The sequence below is a fragment of the Cinclus cinclus genome, chromosome 2 (assembly GCF_963662255.1).
Source record: "Cinclus cinclus chromosome 2, bCinCin1.1, whole genome shotgun sequence".
Taxonomy (NCBI): domain Eukaryota; kingdom Metazoa; phylum Chordata; class Aves; order Passeriformes; family Cinclidae; genus Cinclus; species Cinclus cinclus.
This window is the reverse complement of record NC_085047.1, coordinates 4,013,702-4,038,542: the sequence shown is the minus strand read 5'-3', so window position 1 is coordinate 4,038,542 and position 24,841 is coordinate 4,013,702. Positions and strand designations below refer to the sequence as shown.

Below are 24,841 nucleotides of genomic sequence, written 5' to 3'. Positions count from 1 at the left end.
CCCCACGTTGGAAGTGGGGGCTTCCTAAGAATATTCCTCAAGAAGAATTAACTTTTTATGGCTGGTGAAATACACTTTTGCACAGTGTTTGATTGGTTAGGACTAAAGTAAAATGTGAAATTACTATAGTAATGAGTATTTGCTGTGTATAATTGAATTTTTCTTTGCAATTAATTCCTAACCTCGAGTAATTCAGATAACTTTTGGTAAATCATTAAAAAGTCAAACTTCAGTTAACAGTCATCCAATTATTTCCATATCATCACCAAACAGAACTGAACCATTATGGTTAAGTTTATAAAAGGTTCCTTGTCATGACTGTTTGCAAAAAGCCTCCACCACAAAGTCCTGATATGGCCTGTATATATTATACATTTGCTAAATTTAGCACAAATCATATCTTGGGCTGACATTCAGAGAACAGAGAGTATTGAACATGCCACTCTTAATTGTTATTCACCAGAATCCTGTGCAGCATCGCCTCCTTCTAAACTGCAACTTGGTAATGGGGCTGGTGTCAAGGAATTAGCAAATTACTGGTTCTAATTTATTCATTATGCCTGAAGATACTGAAGAACACGTGAATGATGCTGCTATTTCAGGATTTTGAAGGGCAAAATCTTGAAAAGTAGATTCAAATCAAAGACCGAGAAATTGTTTACATTTTAAATTTAGTGAAGATTGGTATATTCTGGATTAATCCATTAAAAATGTACAGAATACACAAACGCCTGGGAACCTCTTGCAGCCAATGCCACTTTTCCCCCCACTGACTTCAGAAAAGGAAGAGAGTCCCAAATTCCCCATTAGTATGCATCTGAACTAACCAGAGACATTTGAGTATACATTTAACAGGTATGGATATTTTCAATCCACCTGAGAATTCTCAAAGACTTCAGCTCTGAAATTATGCTTTTAAAAGAAAATGCAATGGATAGGGAATACTGAGAGATGCACAGACAAAGAGAGAGATGCATAAATCTGACATATATTGAAATAATTGAAATGTTGCTAGTTAGGAAAGCAGGTAAATGAGATTTAGGCAGCCGAAAACCTACGATTTTAAACAGCAGCAGTAAAACTGATCAAAGACTGGTTTTATTCCCACTCTTTCTGCTTCACAAAGTGATGAGCAATGACAAAGGCAGAATATATGTCCTTATGCCGTTTAGGATTTTGTGAATAGAGAGTCTATATTTCTACAAATATTAGAACAAGTTTATTCTTTAAATTCTGAGACAGATAAGCCATATTTGCCATGAAGTGGCAAAATTATTCCCCACTGAGCCACAGGCTGGAGTACAAAAAGTTTGACACCATGTGTCAAATAGGAAAAATATACTCAAGTATCAGCAAGTATTGCCCACCACCCATTATTTTTCAGAACAGCCTTCCAAATGCAGAATTATTATTCTGACTGTTATTCTCATGCAGAAGAAAGAAGTGGTTCTCTCCACTCACAGATTATGCCTGCACAAAGCACTAACAAACACTTTCAAGACAGATTTGCAGCTCCAGCAGGGCAATGGGAGGGGCAAAATTTTATAAATATAGATCAGATTTTATGAGGCTGAAATGGAGTGGCTTCTACTCTTCCTCCACCTAGTCTCCTGCTCTCTGCTTCTCTGAAAAGAGGCTCAATGCAAATCCTAAAAATTCCCCCTCAGAGTTAGAAATGTTCAGATTTTTTATTTAATCGGTATTAAAGAGTTTGCTCAGAATTTACTGACAAGCAACAACTCTTTTAAACTCTGAATTTGTTGTTCATGTCTCAGCCAAGAAGCAAAGTCTCAAACAGAACAAAATGGCTGTCTGAAAGACGTCTATCAACACATATCATGGTTTAGTTCACAATACTCAAAAGCCATACTGAAAAAAATCCCATTGTACAAAGGCATTCCCAGCTGTCCAAATATTCATATCCACCACCAGCTCTGGCAAAAACGTGGCCATCCTGAATAGGAACCCTTGCACTCATGGTTTATACACTGCAGAGTGGGAGCTACAGAAACTAAATTGTGCTCTTTAGTTATGAAAGTATCTCATATGAAATGCAGTTGGGCTTCCCTTGAGTGGGATATTCACAAAGCAATGCGAGACAAATGTACTCTGAAAAACTGTTGGGGGGGGGGGGGGGGGGAGATCGCCAAAATATTTAGATTAGATCGTAGAAGATTGAATGGACAACATCAACCTATGAAAATTATTTCAAAACACGTGGAAGCTCTATTAGTTTTGAATTTTCTAAAGTAGTAATTTGTAATTCTTGGGGCAAATAGGCAAGAATATGCAAAAACTTGTGGTTTTGGGTACTCCATTTCACTTTGAAGGTCCTGTTCAGCAGATGACAGCCAATTGCATCAACAGTGCAGCCAATGTACTGCAGAAAACATTTCTGGTAGACTTCAGCTGCTGGCTGTATTGCTCACATACAGATCTAGCGTATGACTCACTTGCATAATGGACAGGAATTCATTCAGCATTAAAGTTTCAGAGAAAGATCCTTATCCCATTAAGAGAGAAACCTTTTGACCTTATGTACAATATTATGCTGGCTTCCAATAATGGCATTGTCAACACCATATCTTTGCAACGAGTGTATTTTGATAATTAACGCCAGCAAGATCAGACAACAAAGTGAACTTCATTTTCTGATTACAGTGCATGCTGCTTTTAATGCTCTCTATTATCCAAGGTTGCTGCACAGCTTGCCTAACACCATCCTATCTGAGAAATTCTTGAGCAAAATAGAGTCGTTTTGGTAAAGGATGGCTATGGACTCTCTCTCCCCCTTTTCTGCTACAAAGTCAACGCTGAAGCACAGCAGACAGCCTCAGCAACCACAGAGACATCATTGTTCACAATCATTACTAAAGAAAAAAAACTCCTTATTAAGTCATTTTGAAATTATTACGGACAGTGGAAGAGAATATGACACTATATGACTTCTCCTATAAATTAAAAAAAAAGGAAAAGTCAAACAAATGTTTTCTTACCATGGCAAGAACCATCCAGTTCTTCATATCCCACAGTGCAGATGCATCGTCCCAGAGGCACCAGCCAATCCCCATCTGCCCCACAATACAATTTTGGGGTGTCCCGTTCCTCAGCGCTCTTCACGCAGGAGCCCCGTACTTCCACCAACGAGGAAGAATCTACCCTTGGAATGGTGTCAGGAAACACGGCCAAATTACGGACCGTGAAAGGGCACTTCTTGTAATAGACACGGACTGACACCAAAGCAATGCACGCTCCAATGTCCTGAAAAGCAAGATAAAATCCCTTCTTGTTGATCGGCCCAACCTCACGAACCTCCGTGTTGAGCTTGAGGATGCGGTCGCCCAAGTCCATCTGGGTAAAGCTCTCGTCAGCAGCTATGGTATCAATTTTAGTGTACTGGTTTGGCTTGAATTTTACTCCATGAGGCTCATCTGACTCCATGTAGTAGAGATTGAAGGTTTCCTTGCAGGTCCCCAGCACCCAGGGAATGCTGTTGCAGTCCCTCAGGGTGAACTTCATCTCCACGTAGATTTTCTGCGCGGCGTCGCGGGAGACCCAGTTGGTTTGCAGCCAGTTATTCTGGTTGGGTTCCATCACATTGCACACCTGGTAAGTGTGAATGGGACGGTTGTGTTCATCCATTTCAGTTATGGCATCCCACTGAAAAGAAAACAGAAGTTGCTGAAGAAACAGGAAAAATTTGCATTATGTATACTCATACACACACCCATGTGCCCCCTGTATATGCACCTATGGCTAAATTATGAATAATTACTTCAAGTTTAGTCGAAAGACATTAGTTAAGAGAAGATAACGACAGAACACCACACAAGTTTGATTTCAGAAACTCCACAATAAATTTCTATTAATAAAAACATTTAAGAGAAAATGACTGGGACCTAGCAAAGAAGGAAATACAGGCCATGTTTATATTTTATAGATGTATATCTCTCCATATACTTTGTATCAACAGTTCACCAAATGCTTATTATATACTCTGCTATTACAAAAAGATTACCAACACCACAAAAATAGTTTCAATACAACTTAATCAACTTTCTACTGAGCAGTCATAATATCAATGTAGCACTAGAGATATGGTTTTTTTTTAAATCAAATCACAAAACTGTTTATAGTTCTGTATACAAAAATATTGCATCCCACCAGATGTTTTAGCTCGGCTTTCAGATGTACTGATCCACTGGGGTAGAAGCAGAAGGAAAAAAAAAACTGAACAAAGAACCAAAACCAACCAGCATTAAAGTCACATTAAATGGAAGATGTGCTATATGCTCTGAAGACATCTTAAAAAGAAAAAAAAAAAGAGACATAAAACCACCACACAACTCTCCACCATGCCAAACAGAATCAAAGAGTAGCCAGTTGTTTTAAAAAACAATTTTGTTCTTAAAATATAGAAGAGCTTTCTAAACAGGCATAGGACAGCTTAAAATAAAATTCCCAACATGCTACTGCCCTTAAAATTTTTAAGAAAGAAAAGATATCCAAATATCCTCCTCTTACCAGGGGATTATCTTCAGAAATATATATATATTCACTCTCTATATATTCATTGAATCAATATCTCAATTTGAACTTAGAAATTAAAGCTCAAAATTTAGCTGTTAACCATGCAGTTAATAGTATAAATCTATTACTTCTGTAGGAAAGCAAAGGCTCAGTACTTCAATAAGTGGTTTCAAAGAATAAAACAAAATGGATTGATCAAACATGGACAGAGCTTTAGTTCATTCAAAGCAGCTATCTCATGCTTTGTGCCTGTGCCTTTCCACCGTGCTCCCAGATAGCCTGCTGAGATCTCCCGTAATAGAGGAATTCAACTTTGGGGAAAAAAAAAAAAGGGTTTAAAATCTGTGAAATTTTTTAATAGAACTAGCAGTTTAAACATCACACATAAAATATTTTGAAAAAGGTTAACATTGAATATCTTAACCTAGCCATTGCACTGGGCCATGCTGGGTAAGGTATGTTTCCAAATACAGAATGTGCTCTTAGGTACCAGCCCTAGACACCGAGTGGAAACAAGGTGACTTCCAACACCCCAAGAAGACTTCTCAGGCACTGAAAGTGACAGACAGAACTCACTCTGTGATACGGACACAATCTCTTTTTAATTTTACCTGAGAGTTGCATTTCTCATCTGACAAAAACAGTGAGGAAAGTCAGCAGCTGAATTCAGTGCAGTCAACAAATCCAAACCATTTATCAAACACACAGTGGTTTTCTTTTGGGCATAGTTCATATCTCTCAATCAAATTTTAAGTTATGCAAAACTTCAAAACCAAATGAACAGAAGCATCCCCCTGGGGATGTTTGCACAGGAATGTGGTGGCTCCCACAAAAATGTCTGGCTTAGACAAGCTGGCAGTTCAGACCTCATTCACCCTTTGCCCATCCCAGTGGGCTGCTTTACCTTCAAAACCTTGTGATTACAGTCCTTGCAAAGGAGGAAAACTTCAGCTAATGTTGATGGAAGCAGCAGAAGCATAAAGCTAATTCTTACACCTGGTCTTTTCCAGAAGTCCTGGAACTCATGTTAAAAGCATCCTTTGGAGGAAAGACTTCAACATTCTAGTTGAACAATGGAATAAACAACAGTGGGGCTAAGAGGCTACATTTTACATGCAGCATAAAGGAGGAGTAAATCACTAAAATAGCAGAACATACCATTTGAAGATTCCAAGACTACCCGTCACATCCAAGTACAAAACATAAGATTCATCTACAAACCACACTGGGATTTTAGTTAGACAAAGTCTCAAGTGTTTCCATAGTGCTACAAACTACTTTTCATTTTTAAACCTCACTAATATCCAACAGCTGTACAGAGAACACTATTAAGAGCAAACATGTAACTTTAACCTATATAATACTGAAGTCTATTTTCATTGAGTCCAATTTTTTTTTATTCTATTTTAAACTAAAACACTGGAGATTTAAGAAAAATCAGCAAGAGCCTTTTCGTACACATCAGTACTGAAAGCTGATCCAATTAACAGGGGTAGAGATATCAAGCAGTTGAAAGTATTTACTTCCTAATGAGCTGATATGGAGGTAAACTTCACATGTAGTGAAAGACACCTCTCCCACAAGCTGTCACATTGATTGATGCATTAATATTGGCCTCTTAATCTCAGATAACAGTTATTGAAGCACCGAGCCCAGCAGCAGTTTGGTAACCTGGGATGGCAGTTTGAGAATCCTGCACATCTCAAGATTCTTCATTGATATTTTACTTCATTTTAAGAAAAAAGGGGGGCATTGGTTACTTAAGCCCATGCCTCACTCACCAGTTTATGGAAGAAACCATCTGCTCTTAGAAATTTTGCTGAATTTGTATCCTAAGCAGCAAAGTTGCTTCCCTTACTTATCATTTAATGATAATTCTCTAAAAATGAAGGGTTCTGCACCTGCACATATCTAACCAGTATATCTGAGCTCACCCCAGAACAAGAGAAGGTTTTGGCAGATTTAACACAAGCATGTTTGGGTATCAGGCACCTAGTGGCACCCTGGGTGCCTATTCTACACAAACCACTTGTCGAGCAAAACATATAGGGATAAGCAGTGGCTTTCCATGCAGAAAATTGAAGGGAGAAGTTGTGCCTGAAAATAACACGAGATAGGAAACTGGGGAACAAAACCTGTTGACTTCAGCCATTCTGCATTTTACTACCTGCTAAGACAACACAACTGTGAAGGCAAATCCTCAGTGGTGATAAGTCATTCTTATCTGGCAACAAAAGGAAGGTTTCCATTCTAAACTGAGAAATGAATATATAAGGTTCATGCTAGAGAGATCTGGTTTAGTCTCAGCTTCAGCGAGCAAGGTAATTTCAGAGATGGAGTTGTCAACTATTTCTTACACACAAACATAGGCTGACATTTGAAAATTCAGTGAACCTGAACTGTAGAACTGCAATTTTCTGACATATATATCCCTCATTGCCCACGAGCATCCACTTGAGACAGCTCAGGTCACTGTTAAAAAGTCCATCCTATCAAAGGGATGGACTCTGTTTGTTGCACAGAACTGCTACTATCCTGAAAAAGAGTCTGAAGAAAGCTGCAAATGTGTCCATGCAACTCATGAGACCCAAAGCCAGTTAACTAAGCGTTTTCTTACTAATCATATCCAATGAGGACAAAAGGAAGGCAGACAGTGTTTTCTCTAAATTGGTCCTTTTAAAAATACCCCTTTGAATGCTTTACTACTTATTTAGGTCATCCCAGATCTCAGCTGGGAGTCACCTAATGAAATCTACACATGTAGAACACTCTCAGCTCCTCATGCCTGACAATCTTATAGATCCCGTTTCCATGGGAACAAACAGAGCAGTAAAAATAAAGAGAGTTTTATAAGTTTTCTAAAACTCTCTTACTCTAACATCCAGTGAGATGATCTTCATAAAAATGAGATCAGAAAGGCCCAAACAAGGAAACACCAGAGAAAGACTTGCACTTGGCATGCACAGCTGCCATCTGACAATGCACACTTACACATCTTGCTGCTGTAGTGACATTCAGGCAAAACCAGCTACACACAACAACACAACTGAAGAAAAAGAAATTTATCTCAAAGTAATGTGCTTAGAAAATGAACCTTTTAAGGTACAGTTGGCATTTACAATGACATCACAAACAGCAAGACTAAAGAATATTTAAGAGCTACAGAATGGCTGTAAGGTAAAGGTATCAAGTGAATATTTTTCCCCCTTTTGTACTAACTCACTTTTCTTTGTCTTCTCTTTTCCTAAAGTCAGCAATTCTGTATGTGAAAACAGGTGTTCAGACCCCCAAAGATGAGTGATAACACTGAACTCCCAAAATATGCCTATCTGAAAAAACCAGAAAAAATTCCCCAGCTATTTGTATGTCTTAGCAAGTATAAGCTGATATAGCTGGCAAAATAAAACAGCAACTGAACTACTTATGTTCTTATATTTAAAGTTGAGGTGACTTGAAGTTGCTTAGGGAATGAACAGCAATATGTAGCACAATTTTATTAGCTCTGTAGAACTAAAATGGCAATCACAATGCAGGTTTAGAAGAAAATGTGACATCTGTTTTCTATACAGGCACAGAATATGAGAGTAAGAGGGCAAACCCCTCAAAATCTGTGGAAGTAAACGTGATTAAAAGGAAGCAACAAAATCACAATTGAATAAATAAAGAATAGTTAGGACAATACAAACAAGAGAACATGGGAGAGAAAGTTGTTAAAGTACTCAAAACAGAAATCCAAAAGTGAGTTGCTTTTCTGTTTATTTACATGAAGCACTGAACAACTGAGAGATGAGCTGCTCCAGGTGATCCAACTCTCCTCTGAAAACTCTTCTGGTTCATATAAACATTTTCTACAGGCAAGCAAGACCTAGATTTGCTGAGATTTAGGGGATGAACCCTGGAATTCAAGTGAGACCAACTTCAGATATATGAAACAATTGACTCTCACTTGGGGATTAGCCACCATAGGTCTTTGGGATCAGCAGGCAAAATGAGACACTCCTGCTTCAGCTTTGGAGAGTGAATTGGGACTGTTCCAGAAGGAAAGGGCATCAGAGGTCTTGAACAAAGAACTTTGTGCATCTACTAGAAACAATCAATATGACAAGAAACCTATTTACATCTCAAAAACACACACTGTGAGGTAGGGCTCAGGCTAGTGAGGCAATCCATTTATTTGACTGACCAGAATTTAGACAGGAGCATGATAACGTACCAATGGAAGAGTTAGACATAGAATGATGTTCCTTCTGTCTAGCCAGGGCAGAGAAAGTACAAAACAAAAGGCAGATAGAATAATACAGATGATGAAAAAGTACATTCAGAAAAGAGATCTACAGAAAAATAGGAAGAAAGCTCAAAATAATTTACACACACATGCATACACATGAGGTCTCCTTATTATAAATTGAAATCCTCCACCACTACAGAAAATACCTTTCTCCCCCAGCTCTGTGGAAGACGACCATTGTTTCCCTGAATGCATTACTGACTATAAAAGACTCAATGACTTGCACCAAGGTCTGCAAGGATGGTGTGCCAAGCTGTAATTTGCTTTTTAAATAAGACACACTAGTAAAACCTCAGCAGGTGGTGAGAGATGCCACAATTCAGTTGTGAAAAGTGCTGCTGATCACCTTTCCAGGGGCATCTTATCCCTTTATAATGCAACACTTCCGATGTCTTCAGAATTGAATGGAAAGTGAGAGCAGAAAGTCTACACCTTTTCAAGGTACTACAGCTCCTAACACTTAACCCTGCTGTGTGCCCTTCAAAAAGCTGCCAGTGCACTGTCCCTGGGACCAGCGACAGAGACCTGCTGTGCTGGCCTCTGTCTTACAAAAGAAATAATAATAAAAAATACATAACCCCAGCGCTTTTACAGGTATCTGCTCCTACAATAGAGCTGGGTCTGGCTAATCACAATAGCTGTGTGCTACCATTTGGCTGCCAGCAGCTGCAGAGTCTGCTGTGATAAAACACAGAATAATACTGATGCCGGCAGGGCAAGGAGAACAAGAGCCCAGCAACCCTCACTTGGCTGAGTGAGATTTATGGGATTAACCAAGAATACCTGAAGAACGTGGCAGCTCTAAACATCAACACACACGTTGGCACACAGGACTCTGCTGTGGAGTAACAGATGTGTGGATGAAAGGATCAAGTTTGCTCACTGAACAGAACCACAGACTGGCTTGGGTTGAATGGGACTTAAAGATCATCCATGAGCAGGGACTCCTTCCACTATCCCAGGCTGCAGCACCCACAACTTCTCTGGGCAACCTGTTCTGATTCCTAACCACCCTCACAGAAAACCATTTCCTCCTCATGCCTACTCTAAACCTGTCCTTTTCGAGTTTAAAGCCATTCCCTCCATCCTATCATTACATTATAAAATGTAGTAGTAAATTAGTAAATACAACTAGTAAATGACATGACTTAAAATACAAAAGTGTTAACACTCTCATGTAATTGGAATATGACAGAGAAGAACTGAGAAATAAGTTACAAAATAACTAAAACTGTACATATAATCTAATCAAGCTCCAACAACTACTAGCTGTTTAATAGTAGAAGACTTATTTGCTGCTGTATTGGTTTATTTCCTAAGTCTAGGGAGCTGCAGCAATCCTGGCTCTGCCCTTCCCAGCACCTCCTACACTTGGAGTAACTGGAGCAGAATGTTACAACACAGCTCAGTGAAGCCACTGGGTACTTTGGTAATGCTGCACAATAGCTGTCTGCATCAGCTATGTGGCCTGGGGGACCTTGCTGGCTCTCCAAAATAGCACAGATAATGTTGTGGCAAATGTTTGTGTGTCCTCAGGTATTTAGAAACACGGAAAAACAGTGTGGAGGAAGTTTTAAGAAAAAAAGTCCCAAATAATAAACCTTGACCAAGCAGTACATTTCTAGTTTGGAAATTTCTGCAAGTTCAGAGTTGGCCTGTTAATTTGATTCAGGTGTCACATCTGGGCTGTCACATCACCATTGCATTGGCTCTGACTCACCAAGTCCCTTGGTACCCAAGATGGGCCATAAACTCCCCTCCAGCCAGAGCTGCACTTCCCATGAACTTTAACCCTGCCAATTGGGTTGGCCTGCTGGGAAGGCAGAACAACTTCAGGGCAGGCAGAGATACTCGGTAGATTTTCTCAGCTCTCAGTTTGAGAGCTGACCTTGTCTGCCCCATGATATAATGCACACACTGAGTAAAATGACTGCTTTTACCACTTAAACTATTCAGAAATTGTGCACTGTATCACATCACAAATCTGACTAGAATGCACAAATTTCCAATATCAGTTTTGTTTTACTTGCTTTCCCTGATTTGAACCTACAGTTCTGGTATTGGAAATTCCCCTCCAGCAGCAGGTAGATTTTTGCCTTTACCATTCCAAGCAGCGGAGTTTTAAGTGAATAGCACAGAATCCCAGCACACCAGTGGTCCTGGCTATGTGCACCCACAAAGAGGGCTATGACTCAGAGCTTCTCATTTTCATTTCCTGACTAGTCACTCTGGGAAAAAAGCCTTTCAATACCACTGATGGCAGAAATCTTACAAATATCATTTCAAACTCCAGGTTTTCTCACTGAAAAGCAGAGGCTCTCAGAGGGTTTTTTTTAATGTGGGCACTGGCATACATAAATTCTTGCAATTAGCAAGCAGTCAATGAGGTTAATATGGATGAAGTGAAACCCAGAAGAGTATCTGTCCACTTCTTCCATCTCTCCCCAGCTTTTGCTAAAGTCTACTTGCTTTAAAAAGAAGAAGAAAAAAATCCTACCTTTTCTACTTCTTATTGACTTCGTAATAGTCCATTAGCGATTCTAATTGAAATTATACAAATGGAAACAATTAAAAATAATAATTACACAAAGCAGCTATGTAAGGCTTTTCATCTGTGGAGTGCTTTATAAACACGAATGCATTAACTCAGCCCAAGACATAAAACTAAAGAAGCAAAACTAAAGATGTTAAGAGGAAGGTGAAGTTACAGATCAGTGATTTTTACTGGCATGCTGTGTGTCAGGAGCTCTATCAATGTGGATGCCCTGATCTGACACTACCCACAGGAGCTGAACTGCTGACATTGCAAAGCTCCCCAGCAGCACAACTCTTCCTTTGAGTATTTATTTATGGGCTCCTTCAGAACCACTCTCCATTCCCCTCCAGCTGTTGTGCTGCCTGGTGAAGTGGAGCCCATTCCTGGCACACATCTGGCTAGAATACCTGTGACCAAACTGCTGCTGGAGAACTAAACACTTGCATCTTTCATAAATCACCTCCAGCCTCCCACCACCATCCTAACAAGTGTTATCACTACCTACAAATAACAAATTCATTACTTCGTTCTTACTCAAGCTACTTATCCCTTCCAGGCAGAGGATCAAAAGGGGAAAAACCAAGACTAGAGCTACGTGACTAATTAAAGGCACAAACTTGGGCTTGCAAGGGATCATGGTGATACACTCCAATGAAAGCCAAAAGCAATGCTATCATATCCTACCATTTAACTGAGCCTAAAACCTCTGGAAATAAAATCTGAGAAGTGAACAGAAGAACCAATTATTACAAGTGGATCAAGATGAGTAACAGCATCAGTAGCAGCTCAGTTTATATGCACACAAATTCATAAGCCTGTGCATTTCAGCTACATGCATTACGACCTTACTAATTTTCTAGGTTAAACAGAGCCATGCCAAAAAACTCTAAGGAATAACTTCTATTACAAACATAAGGTTGCAAACATCCTTAACAAAGTGTCCAAAATATGCTGAGAGATGAATACATAAAAATGAGAAGCCTACAGTATTTTTTAAAGAAAAAAAAAAAAGGCTATCCATGTGAGCCTTATCTATAGTCTGTGAACTCCAAGGCAGAAACAGAAGAAAAAAACCAAACAAAAAAAAAAAACCCAACAAAACAAAACAAAAAAACACAAAACACAAAAGGAAGAGAAAGGAAAAGAAAACTATTACCAGTGTTTTCCACTATATCAGTTTGTTCATCCTTCCTATGTAATTACTCATTTACTGAGGACTTGTAAAGTAGCACTGTCTCCTCAGGGAGCTCAGGCTCAGTCACAGTTGTTAAAATGTCCTGGAAGAAAATAACTTGCTGTCCTTCCCCAGTCTTATCCCTCCCATTTCTGAGTGCACAAATGGAGGGAGCATCAAGCTCTTAATTATATCTTATTCTATAAATAAACTGGCATTAAACCCACCCCATTTGCTACAGTCAAGGAGTGCATCATCAAAACAAACTCTCAGACATCTCATTTTTACATTGTCCTGCATGTGGAAGGAAAATAGGCAAACTGTAATAACTCTCATGCTCTTTCAACCTCCCTCACCTCATTACTCACATTTTCAGCGACATTGAAAGTAATTTTGTGAATCAACTTCCAGCAGAGCTAATGGGACAAAGAAAATTTCATATGACTATATTTCAGTTTATTCGGTAGGCAGGCCAGGATATCTTATATCGGCTTGCAATCCCTTTAAGTTCACCCAAATTAGAAAATGACTAAAAGGTATTTAACAAAGAAATTCTTCTAACAAGACCTGGAGAGCTTCAGTACGTACTTTTTTCCCACAGGTCTGCTGTTCAAATTTTTGAAGGAAAACAACCTATTGAGATGCAGAGAGATTTATATATTTGCTTGCTCTATTTCCAGTTCACAATTTTCTCAGAACACCACAATCTCCCCAAGATATGTAGAACACGTAGAAAGTTCTGGCTTTCCAAAAAGACCTTGTTCATAACACAAAGCAAGATGATTCACACGGGCACTCAGTGCTTGGGGCATGTCCTGGTCAAGGTGGTACGTAAATACATGTCAACAATTTTTAGCTTAATTCACTGTTGGCTTAATTTTATTATTAATTTTAAATTTTGTAACCTTTTGTAATTGATAATAATTATCCTTTTCTTTTCCAGATACTGCAATTGCAAGAGCAGTACCTGACTTCAGTGTTTAAGGACAATAAGCCTTTTTTTCACCCAGCTGAAACCTAGAGCTTTATTTGGAACCTAATGTTGATAAAAATCACTGCGGCTCGCAGAAGGAATATCAACTGGAGGTCAAATTAGATGTCAGGTTCTTTTGTAATTTACCAAAAAGATTACACTTTGCACATTTATCTTCCAGAACTTTCTCTGTTGTCACAACCAACTTGACCCTAAGAGAACGTTTTATTAAGTTACAGCTGAACACAATTGTTGAGATGTTGGTCCAATGCCTCTAGTTAATATATCACCTACCAGCAGGATGTCCTTTTAAAAGAAAAGCCATTTATGTCTGTCATTTCAGAACAGTAAAAAGAGAAAGGTTTCTTGGCATATGTCCTCACAGGATATTTTTTTTGATGAAGGTCACAACAATTTTTTTTTAAGATACCAAACTATGCTACATCAGTGAAACTCTTCACATATTTATCTAAAGTAGTCCCATGACTCTCTGGTCTAAGTATGACACACTGAAAAAAGCTTTGAAAGAATGAAAGAATTAGTTTTTCTGTTGAAAAACTAATTTTCTATTTTTTCTATTATTTTCTTTGAAAGAATGGACACTAAAAGCAGGCCATAGTTAAAGAACATTACTAAATGTCTTTAGCCGCTTCTGTAGAATGAGATAAATTTTTGCCAGGAAACAACTACTCTTAAAGGGTTTTTGCTATTAAAATTACACTTTTAACAGACCTCCTCGTTTTCTAACATGCAAATGTTAGAGTATTCACAGGGCTGGCAGCACAATGGCAGCACAATTCAGCTTTGAGAGTTATGATGAGAACGTCAGTCACGTAAAATTAGGAGGTTAGACACAAACCAAAACTCCAGGAAAAGGGAGGGAGAAGCCAACTTCATGTTCAGTTTTAATCTTCCTATTCCTCTCTTTGTCCAAGAATTGTCCTGGGGACCACAGCAATGACTACATCTAACTACCATTTTTAAGAGGCAAAATATTTATCACAGAGTTATAAATTGTTGTCATCAAATGATTCAATATATGATAACCATTCAGTAGTTTTCTGACATATTTATAAATTTCTTACCTTTTGATAATGCAGAATGTTAATAATGGAAAAGCACGATACTCCCAATTCCATGAAATTTCCTTACCAGCCTACGATCAAATCAGAAATCTGAGTTCTGCAACTCCCTCTTAACAGCAGAATGGAAACATAACCAGGAGCAACACTCCCCCATTTTTATGACACAACCTTGCAACCTCCAAAGCTTTGACTCTTTCATGTTTTTTTTTTATTCAGGGCAAAATCTTGCAACACATCATCCTCTTACAAACCTCAATTATTTTGGAGAGAAAAGCAGGAGCCTGCAAGAAATGAAGAAGCTGCGTGATCCATGGTTCATACAAAGGAATTGAGGCTACCCGAGAAGGAAGACACAGCCCAAAGGAGACCGAGGAGAACCTTATAATCACAGACATCACTGATCCATCGTTCATTCCTTAACCACATTTTTGTCCTCTTCATCAATCCCAACCATGGAGATTGGAGTAGACAGACAATGAGCATGTATGACTGACTGAAACAAAGAATTCTATCAGTTTAATGTACAAATAGTTGTATTATTTCTGCTGCACTGCATTTGTTATGTACAGCCCCATGAAGGGCACATTTTTCTTACCTACCTGCTTTTCAGTACAAAGCTTTGACTTGCATGAAAACACTTCTCAAGACTTCTACCTTTATTTATCATGTTTGAGAGGCACGCCTATGAAAAACCATGAAATTCTGTTAACTGCTAATCAGTCTTATGATCACTTTTACTGAAATTCCATGCCTGCAAAAGTAAGAATTTTTTTAGAGCACAGTGTGCTGAATTCAAGTCCACTCCTACCCACCACGGCCCCAAACTCAGTGCAACTCTTCTCTAATTATTTTTATTCTGCTCTTCTGCTGAAATATGAGATGAAGGATAGTTAGAAGCAAAAATATCTTTTGTAAATTGACATATGTAGAATATTGACCTGCAAACCCTTCTCCAATTTGCAGAGTCCTTTCTTGAAGCAGACATGTTAAAATAAGCAAGCAGAGTCTGCTGTGTGCATCCGTTTCCTAATGAGATCTGACACAATAATTAGTGTGCAGCAAGCTGGGGTAGTTTAATGTACTTCCCTTCTCATTTGTATCCAACTTTATAAAAGTTTCATTAATCTTTGCCACTAAGAACAGGAAAGCAATAAAATGTAACAGCACAAGTCACAGAACCTCACATTCTGCGCTTTTACTTCAGTTCCACATTTCACTACTGGTTTCTGAAAATAACCAGGTGACTTTTCACAAAGGCCAATTAGACAGTTCAGGTAATCTAGGCATGCTCAAGTTCACCTTTCAGAGTTGCTGGAGATTAGAAATCTCAGATTGAATTTTTGGGACAACCTGTGATTTGGATGTGGGAGGGAAGAGCACCACAGTTGACAGCAATCAGTTCTTTCAAGCGTTGAGTTGCTGCATTGCTCTTTGTTCTGGCACAGCAAGGAATACTTAAACTTAGCATTGTAAATACAAAAGGAGATGAGTAACCAAAACAAAAGACAGGCACAGAATGAACTGTCAGCTTTGATGGAACACTTGTGCTACTGAAACGGAAAAAAGAAAATTATACTAAAGCCTCAAGATGACAAAAGCACAATAAATACACGTGAAATAACTAAACTTCAAGAGTAGGGTCTAATATTTTTTGTTCCCTTTACAGATGAAATAAAGTTTTACCCAAGAATTGAGATTTTTAGGCCCAACTTTCTGTAGAAAACATTTAACTTCAACACAGGTCCTTGCTATAATTTTACATATTTCATCATTCTTTGCCCTGTATGCATATTCCTGCATCCACTTCATATGTGCAAGAGAGGCACATAGACACAGGACTGGAAAAGAAAGAAAAAACACTAAAAATTTCAGATAAAAGTCACTTAAAGCAGCTTTTTCCTGATAGGGGAGAGCATTTGCTATACCCAAACATTTTTTCTGCCAAGAAAACCATGGTGTGTTAAAAATGTAGTGAATCTAAGAGTAAAATAAATACATTAGTTTCTTGTACATAAAACAACATCTATTGAGCCAGCTCAGGTGATTCAGAGTCTCTAGCTGGAAGTTTAAATAAATGCAGGGGTAAAAAAGTGAAGAGAAAAAAAAACTATTTTATGGGGAACTGCATTTCTGGCATCTTTGAAATCAAGGACTTAAGTTTTTATTTTGCTTTTTCCCATTATTTTTTTCTCCCAGAGCTTCACAAAACATCATTTAGATTTCAGCAGGTCATCTAGAAAGTAATCTTATAAGCTCTGGTGTGCGGAAACTCTTTTTGTGGACTTTTTCTGTTGACAGGACTTGCCTTCTTGAAATGAGCAGGTACTTAGAACCAAGTGATGTAGCTGTGTAAAGTTACGTTACTTTAAATGATGCTGTCAAATAAAGTTACAGTAGAGACTGTACAGATTCCTGCTTTTTCCTGCATTTTTTTTTTTTCTGCAAGAATATTTGGCCTTTGAAACTGCTGCTTGGCTGAAAAGCTGTACCAGAACACCAACAATTATGCTGTAGTGTCACGAATCAATAGCACTGCATGCAATATTTAATACAAACCGAGACTCATGGGCTGCTCTTTCAGCTTTTAACATCAAGTTTTTGCTTACTTGCAACATTTTACTTTAAAATGGCAGTTATGCTTAAAAGAAAACAAAGTGCTCCAGTAATCTTTGGCAATATTGATAAGGCAGGCTTCTGCCAAAATAACATCTTCGGAAACTCACAGCAGCAATAAAAACACAAATCTAGGCAGCTCACCCATTTTTAACCTTTTCCATAAGAGCATTTATGCCATTAAAATTTCTTTACACCAAATACAAAGTGTATTACATAACAGTATTTTAATCTTAGAGAGGTTTTCAAAACTAAGTATTTTCTTCTTCATATAATTATAGAAGAACGAGTAAAATATCTAGGGGGTTGGAAGGTGGAGAAAAGGCTAGAACAGTGAAAAGCCCCAGCTGCTTCAACATCCTATCATCCCTAGCAGTGACCACAGAGAAAGTCATTGAGAAATTAAAGAACTGGGGGTAGGGCCACTAATCTAGAATACTCCCAAGATGCTACCTTCATGAATTCTTCACAGGCTCCCCTGCCAAACCAAAATTACAGTAAGCTTTTGAGGAAAAAAAAAAGAGAGACAGGAGTGGAGGGCAGAAAACAAACAAACAATCAAAAACAACAACAACAACAACAAAAAAACACAGTGAAAACAGAATACAAGAGTCTTGATTTGGCTGTATGGGAAAAGCAGATAAAATCAATTTTTTTTTTTTTCCTCATTCATTCAAAGACATGAATCTCATGTTTTTCCAATTCCTCATCTACCTGGTTAAGCAACAATAGATAGCAATGAATGACTGTCCCAAATCTTGTCCACATCGCATTGTCATGGTATTCCCATGTATATGTCTAGAAAAAAAATTCTTTATAAAACAGTAAATACAACCAAAAATGGATGGTCTAATTCAGAGTTGTTCCCCAGGTATAGTGGGAAGTAAAAGGAAGCCTGATCCATTCCGTCCTTATTCTTCTCTGCAAAAGAGACACATTCCATTGTATTTTGGTTTTCTAGTATCCTTATATGCCAGCTCCTGGCCAGAGGTGGCTTAAGAAGCATGTAATGTACCTCAAACTAATTAACATTTTTCAGATGTGTGTAAGTGGTGCTTTTGCCTTCCCTCTCTGTAACATGTTTTGCACCATGCCACTGTGGCCTTAACATTCTGGGCATGGGTGTCAGAACTCTTCACAGCCAGAACACAAAGTTCCTAGTCCCCTACACACACACAAAACTAAGAATAGCTACATTAAATTATATAAAGCATTTCCTGTAGCATTTCACTGTTGATGAGGGTGAAGATAGCTGGCATGCATTTGTCCAAAGAAGCATAATTGGCGTGAACAAGCATTTGAACAAGAATTTCTGAATTCTAAGGATTAAACACAGCGCTTGTTTGAGCGACAAGTTCTTGCCCGATTTCTGCCATCAGTTCTCAAAAAGTTCTGGAAGTTTTATGTCTATCAGAGTCTCCCAGTGGTGCCTGACATTACCCCCATCAAAGGGGGAAAAAACAAAAAAAACTCAAAAAACCCCCCAAAAAAACCCAAACAAACAAACAAACAAAAAAAAGCACAAAACCCAACCAACCAACCAAAACAAAACAAAAAAGAACAAAAAAATAGAAAGAGTGAAGGACAAAGGGCTGCACTCTGCCTGCACAGACATGCACAGGTAGTGTCCACAGATGCTGAAAGCCAGCACTGCCCTGTGCTGAGCCAAGAGAGGCTACCTGGTGTTTTTAATTAAAATGCAGTCAGCTAAAAGTCATTAATATTGCCAGAGAAAGAAAAACAACCTTTACTCTGCTGGGCACGGGTAATAAAGTTTGGGGGCTTTTAACTTGCTGAGCTCCATCTGTGAAGGTGAGGAGGAAGGTTAGTGACCAGAGCATTGCAGCTCTATTTTGTGGGTCCTGTGGCTGCACATCTTCCACCCTGAGCTCCAAAAGCTCAATTACAGATTCTATTACAAGATTACTCTTTTCCCCCCCCTCCTTAGAAATTAATATTAGTTACTTTCCATAATAGAAGCATGCCTATAAAAATGTAAATTTAAGGCAGGCCATCTAAATAGAGCACACTTAACTTCAGCACACCAGGCAGGACTAATCTTGCAGACCTCTGGTAATTTAAATTCTGACAGTGTAAGAAAACTGAAATTGATATTCTGCATGATGAAACTAAACAGAGGCATCAGTATTCTGATGCAGACTGGGAAAAAGGTAAAGACTTTTATTTAGAAGTTATATTTTTTCAGTTTAGTCTTTTAGTAAAAATGCTTTATTCATATGTAGAACATACTGAGATAAAAAAATCATCTTACTGCTAAAAATCATTATTTACCAGTCTTATTTGTAATGGATTTGCCTGGGCCAAGGGGCTGTCAGTGCATACCTGCAGCTATTTCTTATGACTACAAGGAATATGTCTCTCAAAAGTGAATTCACAGAAATTTTCTTTAATGCTCAACACCCACAGCATCTATCCAGATTTTCACCTACATTTCCCCCCAATTTAAAATTATGGTGTCTTCTACACTGCAACCTGCAAAGATCATAATTACCAGCTTTAAAACATGTTTAAAATCCACAAAACATACAAATAAATGTTAGCTCTTATACCATTTCTTGCAGTTTAAACTTTTTCATTACTAATGAAAAAAATAATTTGCTCAATTTTTGTAAAAACTGGGAAAGATGGAGTCTTTAAATGGGAGTGTTTCAAGTAATAGAAATCTAAAAACACTGCACTAAAAGACAGATGTTACTCTTACATACAAGAGTAACAGGAAAGCCATAAAAATCCAAGCAATGTATAGTTAGGGGTGTTTTTCAAAGAAATCTTAGAACATTTAGGCATATCAGTCTTCATGTAATAGCGTGCACATATCTCCCCCAAATAAAAACACCCTACAGTCTCAAAGCTAACACCATCCTGAGTTTGTCTTTTACTCGTGAAAGTCTGCTCTCCCTTTATTTCTTGAAGAAAAGGAGACTTCCTTCCAAATTAACCAGACTTTTATTATGCTAATTAATTTCCAATTCATAACGGGGTTCCTATTTTATTGGCCTTGGTGAAGAGTATTTCTCACAGCCAGGAAGATAAGGCTGCTTAGTACAGCTGGCTAATAGGGTGTGATCTAACAATCCAATTAATTTGGAATGTCTTACTGATTAATAAAGCCTTTTACAGAATTGCGAGTTTCATCTGCATTCACAACCTGGCATTAATGACTTCCTCCATGCAGCAAGTTATGCAACACAGATGATCAAATATTTAAGATACTTTCATTGTATTATTAAAATTTGATAGTACTAGCAAAGCTTTTTTCTCATATTACAGTTTAGTTTTATAATTAAATTCTACACATCTATAAGCTAAATAAACTGGGCAATAGAAGCAGATAAAGTTCAGTACATTCTGAAATTGGGGTATTTTGTTAGAAAATGAGAACAGAATTGATGGGATGCTGAGGGAACTGCTGTGACAGCAGTCAGCATGAAAATGTACAGCACATGAGTCAAATAAACCATTACTCTTGAGGGAATAGCAAAATACGCATTTATGCATAAAATTTTAAAAATGCACACTAACAGTGTTCTAGATTCTCACATTAGCCTGGGATAATATTCATGTTTTCAGAGAAGTTTTCAGAAGATCCAAGTAAAGCTCTCAAAAGGGTGGTGAAGCTCAACTCAAAACTTGAGCAGAATTTGCTCTAGCAGAGAAATTTCAAGTCCCTCTGCAAACCAAACTCTTGCTGCTTTTGACAACATGAGGCCAAACTATTTTTCAGTATTTGTAGGTTTCGCTCTAAGTTAAAAAGAAAACCCATATTCAAAGTAGCTTAGGGACTGCTATAACAAGCCAAGCAGATAAAATACAGATAGCCTCATCGATTTTTGTACCACTCAAGCGGAAAAACAGAAAACAAACCAGATTTTTTTTTCACAGAGCAATAGTTTCTCAGTGTTCCTCAAGTTGTGCTTGTCCCACAACTCTGTCTTCAGTCACAAAGCCTTCACTAAAAACTACTCTTTTATTAGTTCTTTCACTTAGTTAACAAAAGCAATGTGGTCAGCTCATGCCCAGCTTCCAGATTCATGACTCATACACAGTCATCACAAACATTACAGCCCTTAATAAAGAATCTCTTAAAAAAAAAAAAAAAAAGCCTATTTTTCATCTTTTGTAGAGATGCAGTTCACAAATGTGCCTTATTCTTCCAAAATGTATTTTTTATCTATAAATATAAAAATTTTATTTCAATTGCTGGTCATAGCCTGTCTCTTGCCTCCCACATCCCTGCCACGAGTAAATAGTCCCCCAATATCAGGAGTAAGTATATTTGTTCCTTACTGTTCACTTTAAACATTAATACTTCCAGATGTCAGTTACTTATTTATTTCTAGTCCATTCAGAAGATACTTTCCAGTAGCAAAACACAAATAGGACTTCTAAGGTACATTTAGTGTCGGATTTATGTTACAAAGTAAGGCATCAACCACAGCTCCACAGAAGGGCAAAATGTTTGTACCTCTGCTTTATTTAAAATAAATGTTCCTGAACAGAATATAGAAGAAAAGATAAGCCACAAGTAGAATTTCTCAATGGCTGTTTGAATTTCCCCTGCTCCATTTAACATTCCCTGCTCTCTATTCCCTAGTAATCATCTTCAGCTGTTGCTGTTAACAGAGAGCTACTGATTCAGGAATTACTTCCTCCAATTATGGAAATTTTGTAAGTAATGAAAACCAAAATATGTCTTTAGCAATGACAGCCATACCGTAAAATGGTTACAGAAATCCATAATTTGCATTTCTTACTCCCCAGCACAGGCAAATCCACAAGGGAGGCCCTTAGGAAACAAATCTAGAACCATTTCCTTTTAGTTACTGAAATCCTACTTCAAGAGTTTTCATTACCATTACAAATCAATAGTGATTTATATGCATAGAAAGAATAGTATCACACAAAAATACTGCAAACTATAATAGGAGTTAATAGTGCAGGTAATCTGAGATAGGGAAGAACGTGAGACATACACTTTTAATCCAAATATTTGTTATGCCACATTCCTGCTGAAAGCATCTGGATATTTCCACAAAAACACCAACCCAGTGCTTTTTGGGAGTTTATGTTATTTGCTAAGGAGTTGTGGAATAGAGTTACTGTTCAGAATTAAATGATGAATTAGCCTGGTTTTAAATGTAAACACGTTGGTGATGAAACAGAAGAGTGAAGCTTAATCTTTAAAAGCAAACCTGCTCAAAACAAGTTTTAAAAAAGAACCAAACCAATCTCTTCTGTTTGTTTGACACTGAAGAACTGAGTGGTCAAATACTTGACTAAAGACACTTCCCCCAAAGAAACAGATGTGGCACACTCTACAGATGATTTGGGCTCTGAGAAATCCAATTTTAGCCAACTAATTTTATTTCAGTATCAATGACAGACGGTATTTCAAGCTGCACTTAATAAATGCAATGAAGTTTTTAAAAGGTGCAATTAGCAGTGCCTTGTGATTGATGTCTTCGTACTAAAATAACCACAGCTACAAGCAAACAGCTCACGAAACACTGTCAAAGCTACAGAAACACCTTTCCCTCATTCTAAGACCAAAGTGCTATCATCTTGTTACTCAAAATCCAGAGTTAGCACTCCAGACAAGAAGGTTGCAAAACACTAATTTCCCCCTAATTTTCAGTTTTATACACCAGGTTCCAGGTTTGCACACATGTGAGTCCACAATCCAGAATGGAGTACATCTATAACACTACCTAGTTTTACAGATTAAAAGTGCCTTTTTCGCTTGCCTAAAAGGGCTTACTCAGCACGAGTTCAGCAAGTCTCAAGCAGTTTATTTATCATAGTAAAAAGTAATTTTTAATGTATTACAGTTATGCCCTCTCTATATCCTATCACAATACACTGAGTAACAGTTTTTCTACTTTTTTTAAGTTCACCCTGATGCAGAAAAGCAGTGGCTAGGTGGAGACAGAAAGAAGGAGAGGGAAAAAAAAAAAAGAAAAAAGAAAAAGGGAAAAAAAAAAGGACATCTGGAAGGTGTCTACTACCACCTTATCTACGAAAGCAAATACACAGCAAATAGAGAAGAGGGTGCCTGGAGCCTCTCTCAGCTCATCCCTGGCGATGAGCATCCAACTACCTCCCCTTGACACCTGATTTAGAGTTTAACAGTGAAAAAACTACTGTGCAATTAAAATTCCACTGACACAGGCCCGTGGTCACATTCCTGCTGCAACTGGGTCCCCTGAGCCTTTTCCTCTTCAGGCAGAGAGGAGCTGAGCAAGCCCCACTCTAGTCCCCAGCTAGTCCTTACACATCATGGATTCAGCCCCTTTTCTTGGTGCCTTTCAGCAGGGCTACTAATTCTCTAACCTGCTTCGTGGATTTTCCAGGACAGCAAGTTTTCCCCTGATCAATCAGAAATACAACCAACTTCTTCAAATCAGCTTAAAAGGCAGTTCATCATTTCTATACCCAAGAAAGCCAGTAAATGGGTAAATGAAGTGTCCAGGATAGAGGCCAGGCACTGGCATGTGATGGAGCCAGTATTTTCTGTCAATAGCCTGTTAGACAATGTTCCTCACTGCAGAGTGAGGAAATGGTCCCTTGCACATTTTGCACCAGCCTGGCAGAGTTCAAGCAGTGTTTGGACAATGCCCTCAGGCACACAGTGTGATTCCTGGGGTGTCCTGGGCAGGGCCAGGAGTTGAACTCGATGATCCTTGTGGCTCCTTTCCAGCTCAGGATATTCTGTGATTCTGTGATCTGAACAATTCTCCAGATGACTACCAGGCACAGTTTTCAGAGTTAAAAAAAAAAAAAAAATCAAACCTTTCCACATGCCCTTTTTAATATGCAGTGTGCACACAGTGACCCTCTTCCAAAGGCCAAGACACTCCAAAATAGCTGCAAGTTATTCCAATAAACATCCCCAGGCATGTTTAACACTGATATCTCCTATGCTGCCATTACCTCTAAGGGACCTAAAGAGACTGCTTGTCTCTCGGTAGTGAATATTAAATAAACATTCATAGCTGATGTTTTGTGATAACCAAGAGTAAAAATGCTCCTTTTCTCTCATCAGCTGTGTAACATCCCTAACAACCTGTATCAATATCCAGTTAAATTGCAGCAGGGAGGAATGGAGAATCACACTCAAAGTCAAGCAATGCCACTTTTGCCCTCTGCCATATCCACCAGGGAATGGATGTCCAGCACTCAACTGCTGATCCTCAATACATCACACAGGAAAAGCAAAAAGCTTTGCTTTTCATTACAATCTCCCTTTCTGCAGCAGTTTTACCAGGGAAATAGAAATATCTTTCCTGTACAGGAGAAATAGGAGTGTACTGAGGGCTGTGGTAAATACATGGCATGCACGGTAAATAAACAAAGACAATGAAATTAACAAGAGATACTGGTAAAAAAGACTATTCTCAAGTTATGTGTGTTGGAAGATCACTTCTCTTTTTGAAATTCCATCATGGGAAAATTCAAAACTCGAATACCATGAAGCAAATCAAGTGCAACTAAAATTATGTCCAAGAGAAATTTTAGGTGGCACTCTTGCCTCCTTAATAGGAAACCTTTCCCATGTCTTTTATTGCAATAAATCAATTTTCCAGTTTCTTGGGAAAAATAAACTCCCTAGCTGAACCTTTAT

At 38.2% G+C, this 24,841-nt stretch overlaps 1 protein-coding gene across 5 annotated transcripts in view; it reads right to left on the bottom strand.

Annotated features, from left to right (window-relative positions):
• Nucleotides 1-24,841, bottom strand: part of LOC134058192 (ephrin type-A receptor 6) — a 363,450-nt gene that overhangs the window by 273,498 nt on the left and 65,111 nt on the right. For 3 of the 5 annotated variants that reach the window (XM_062515306.1, XM_062515307.1, XM_062515308.1), the window contains exon 1: nt 2,997-3,657. In XM_062515306.1, coding sequence (XP_062371290.1) covers nt 2,997-3,642 — 646 coding nt within the window. In that variant the 5' untranslated portion in view covers nt 3,643-3,657. Of the gene's footprint in view, nt 1-2,996; nt 3,661-24,841 lie in introns of those variants that run through there. The other 2 variants (XM_062515303.1, XM_062515305.1) reach the window with 2 other exon arrangements.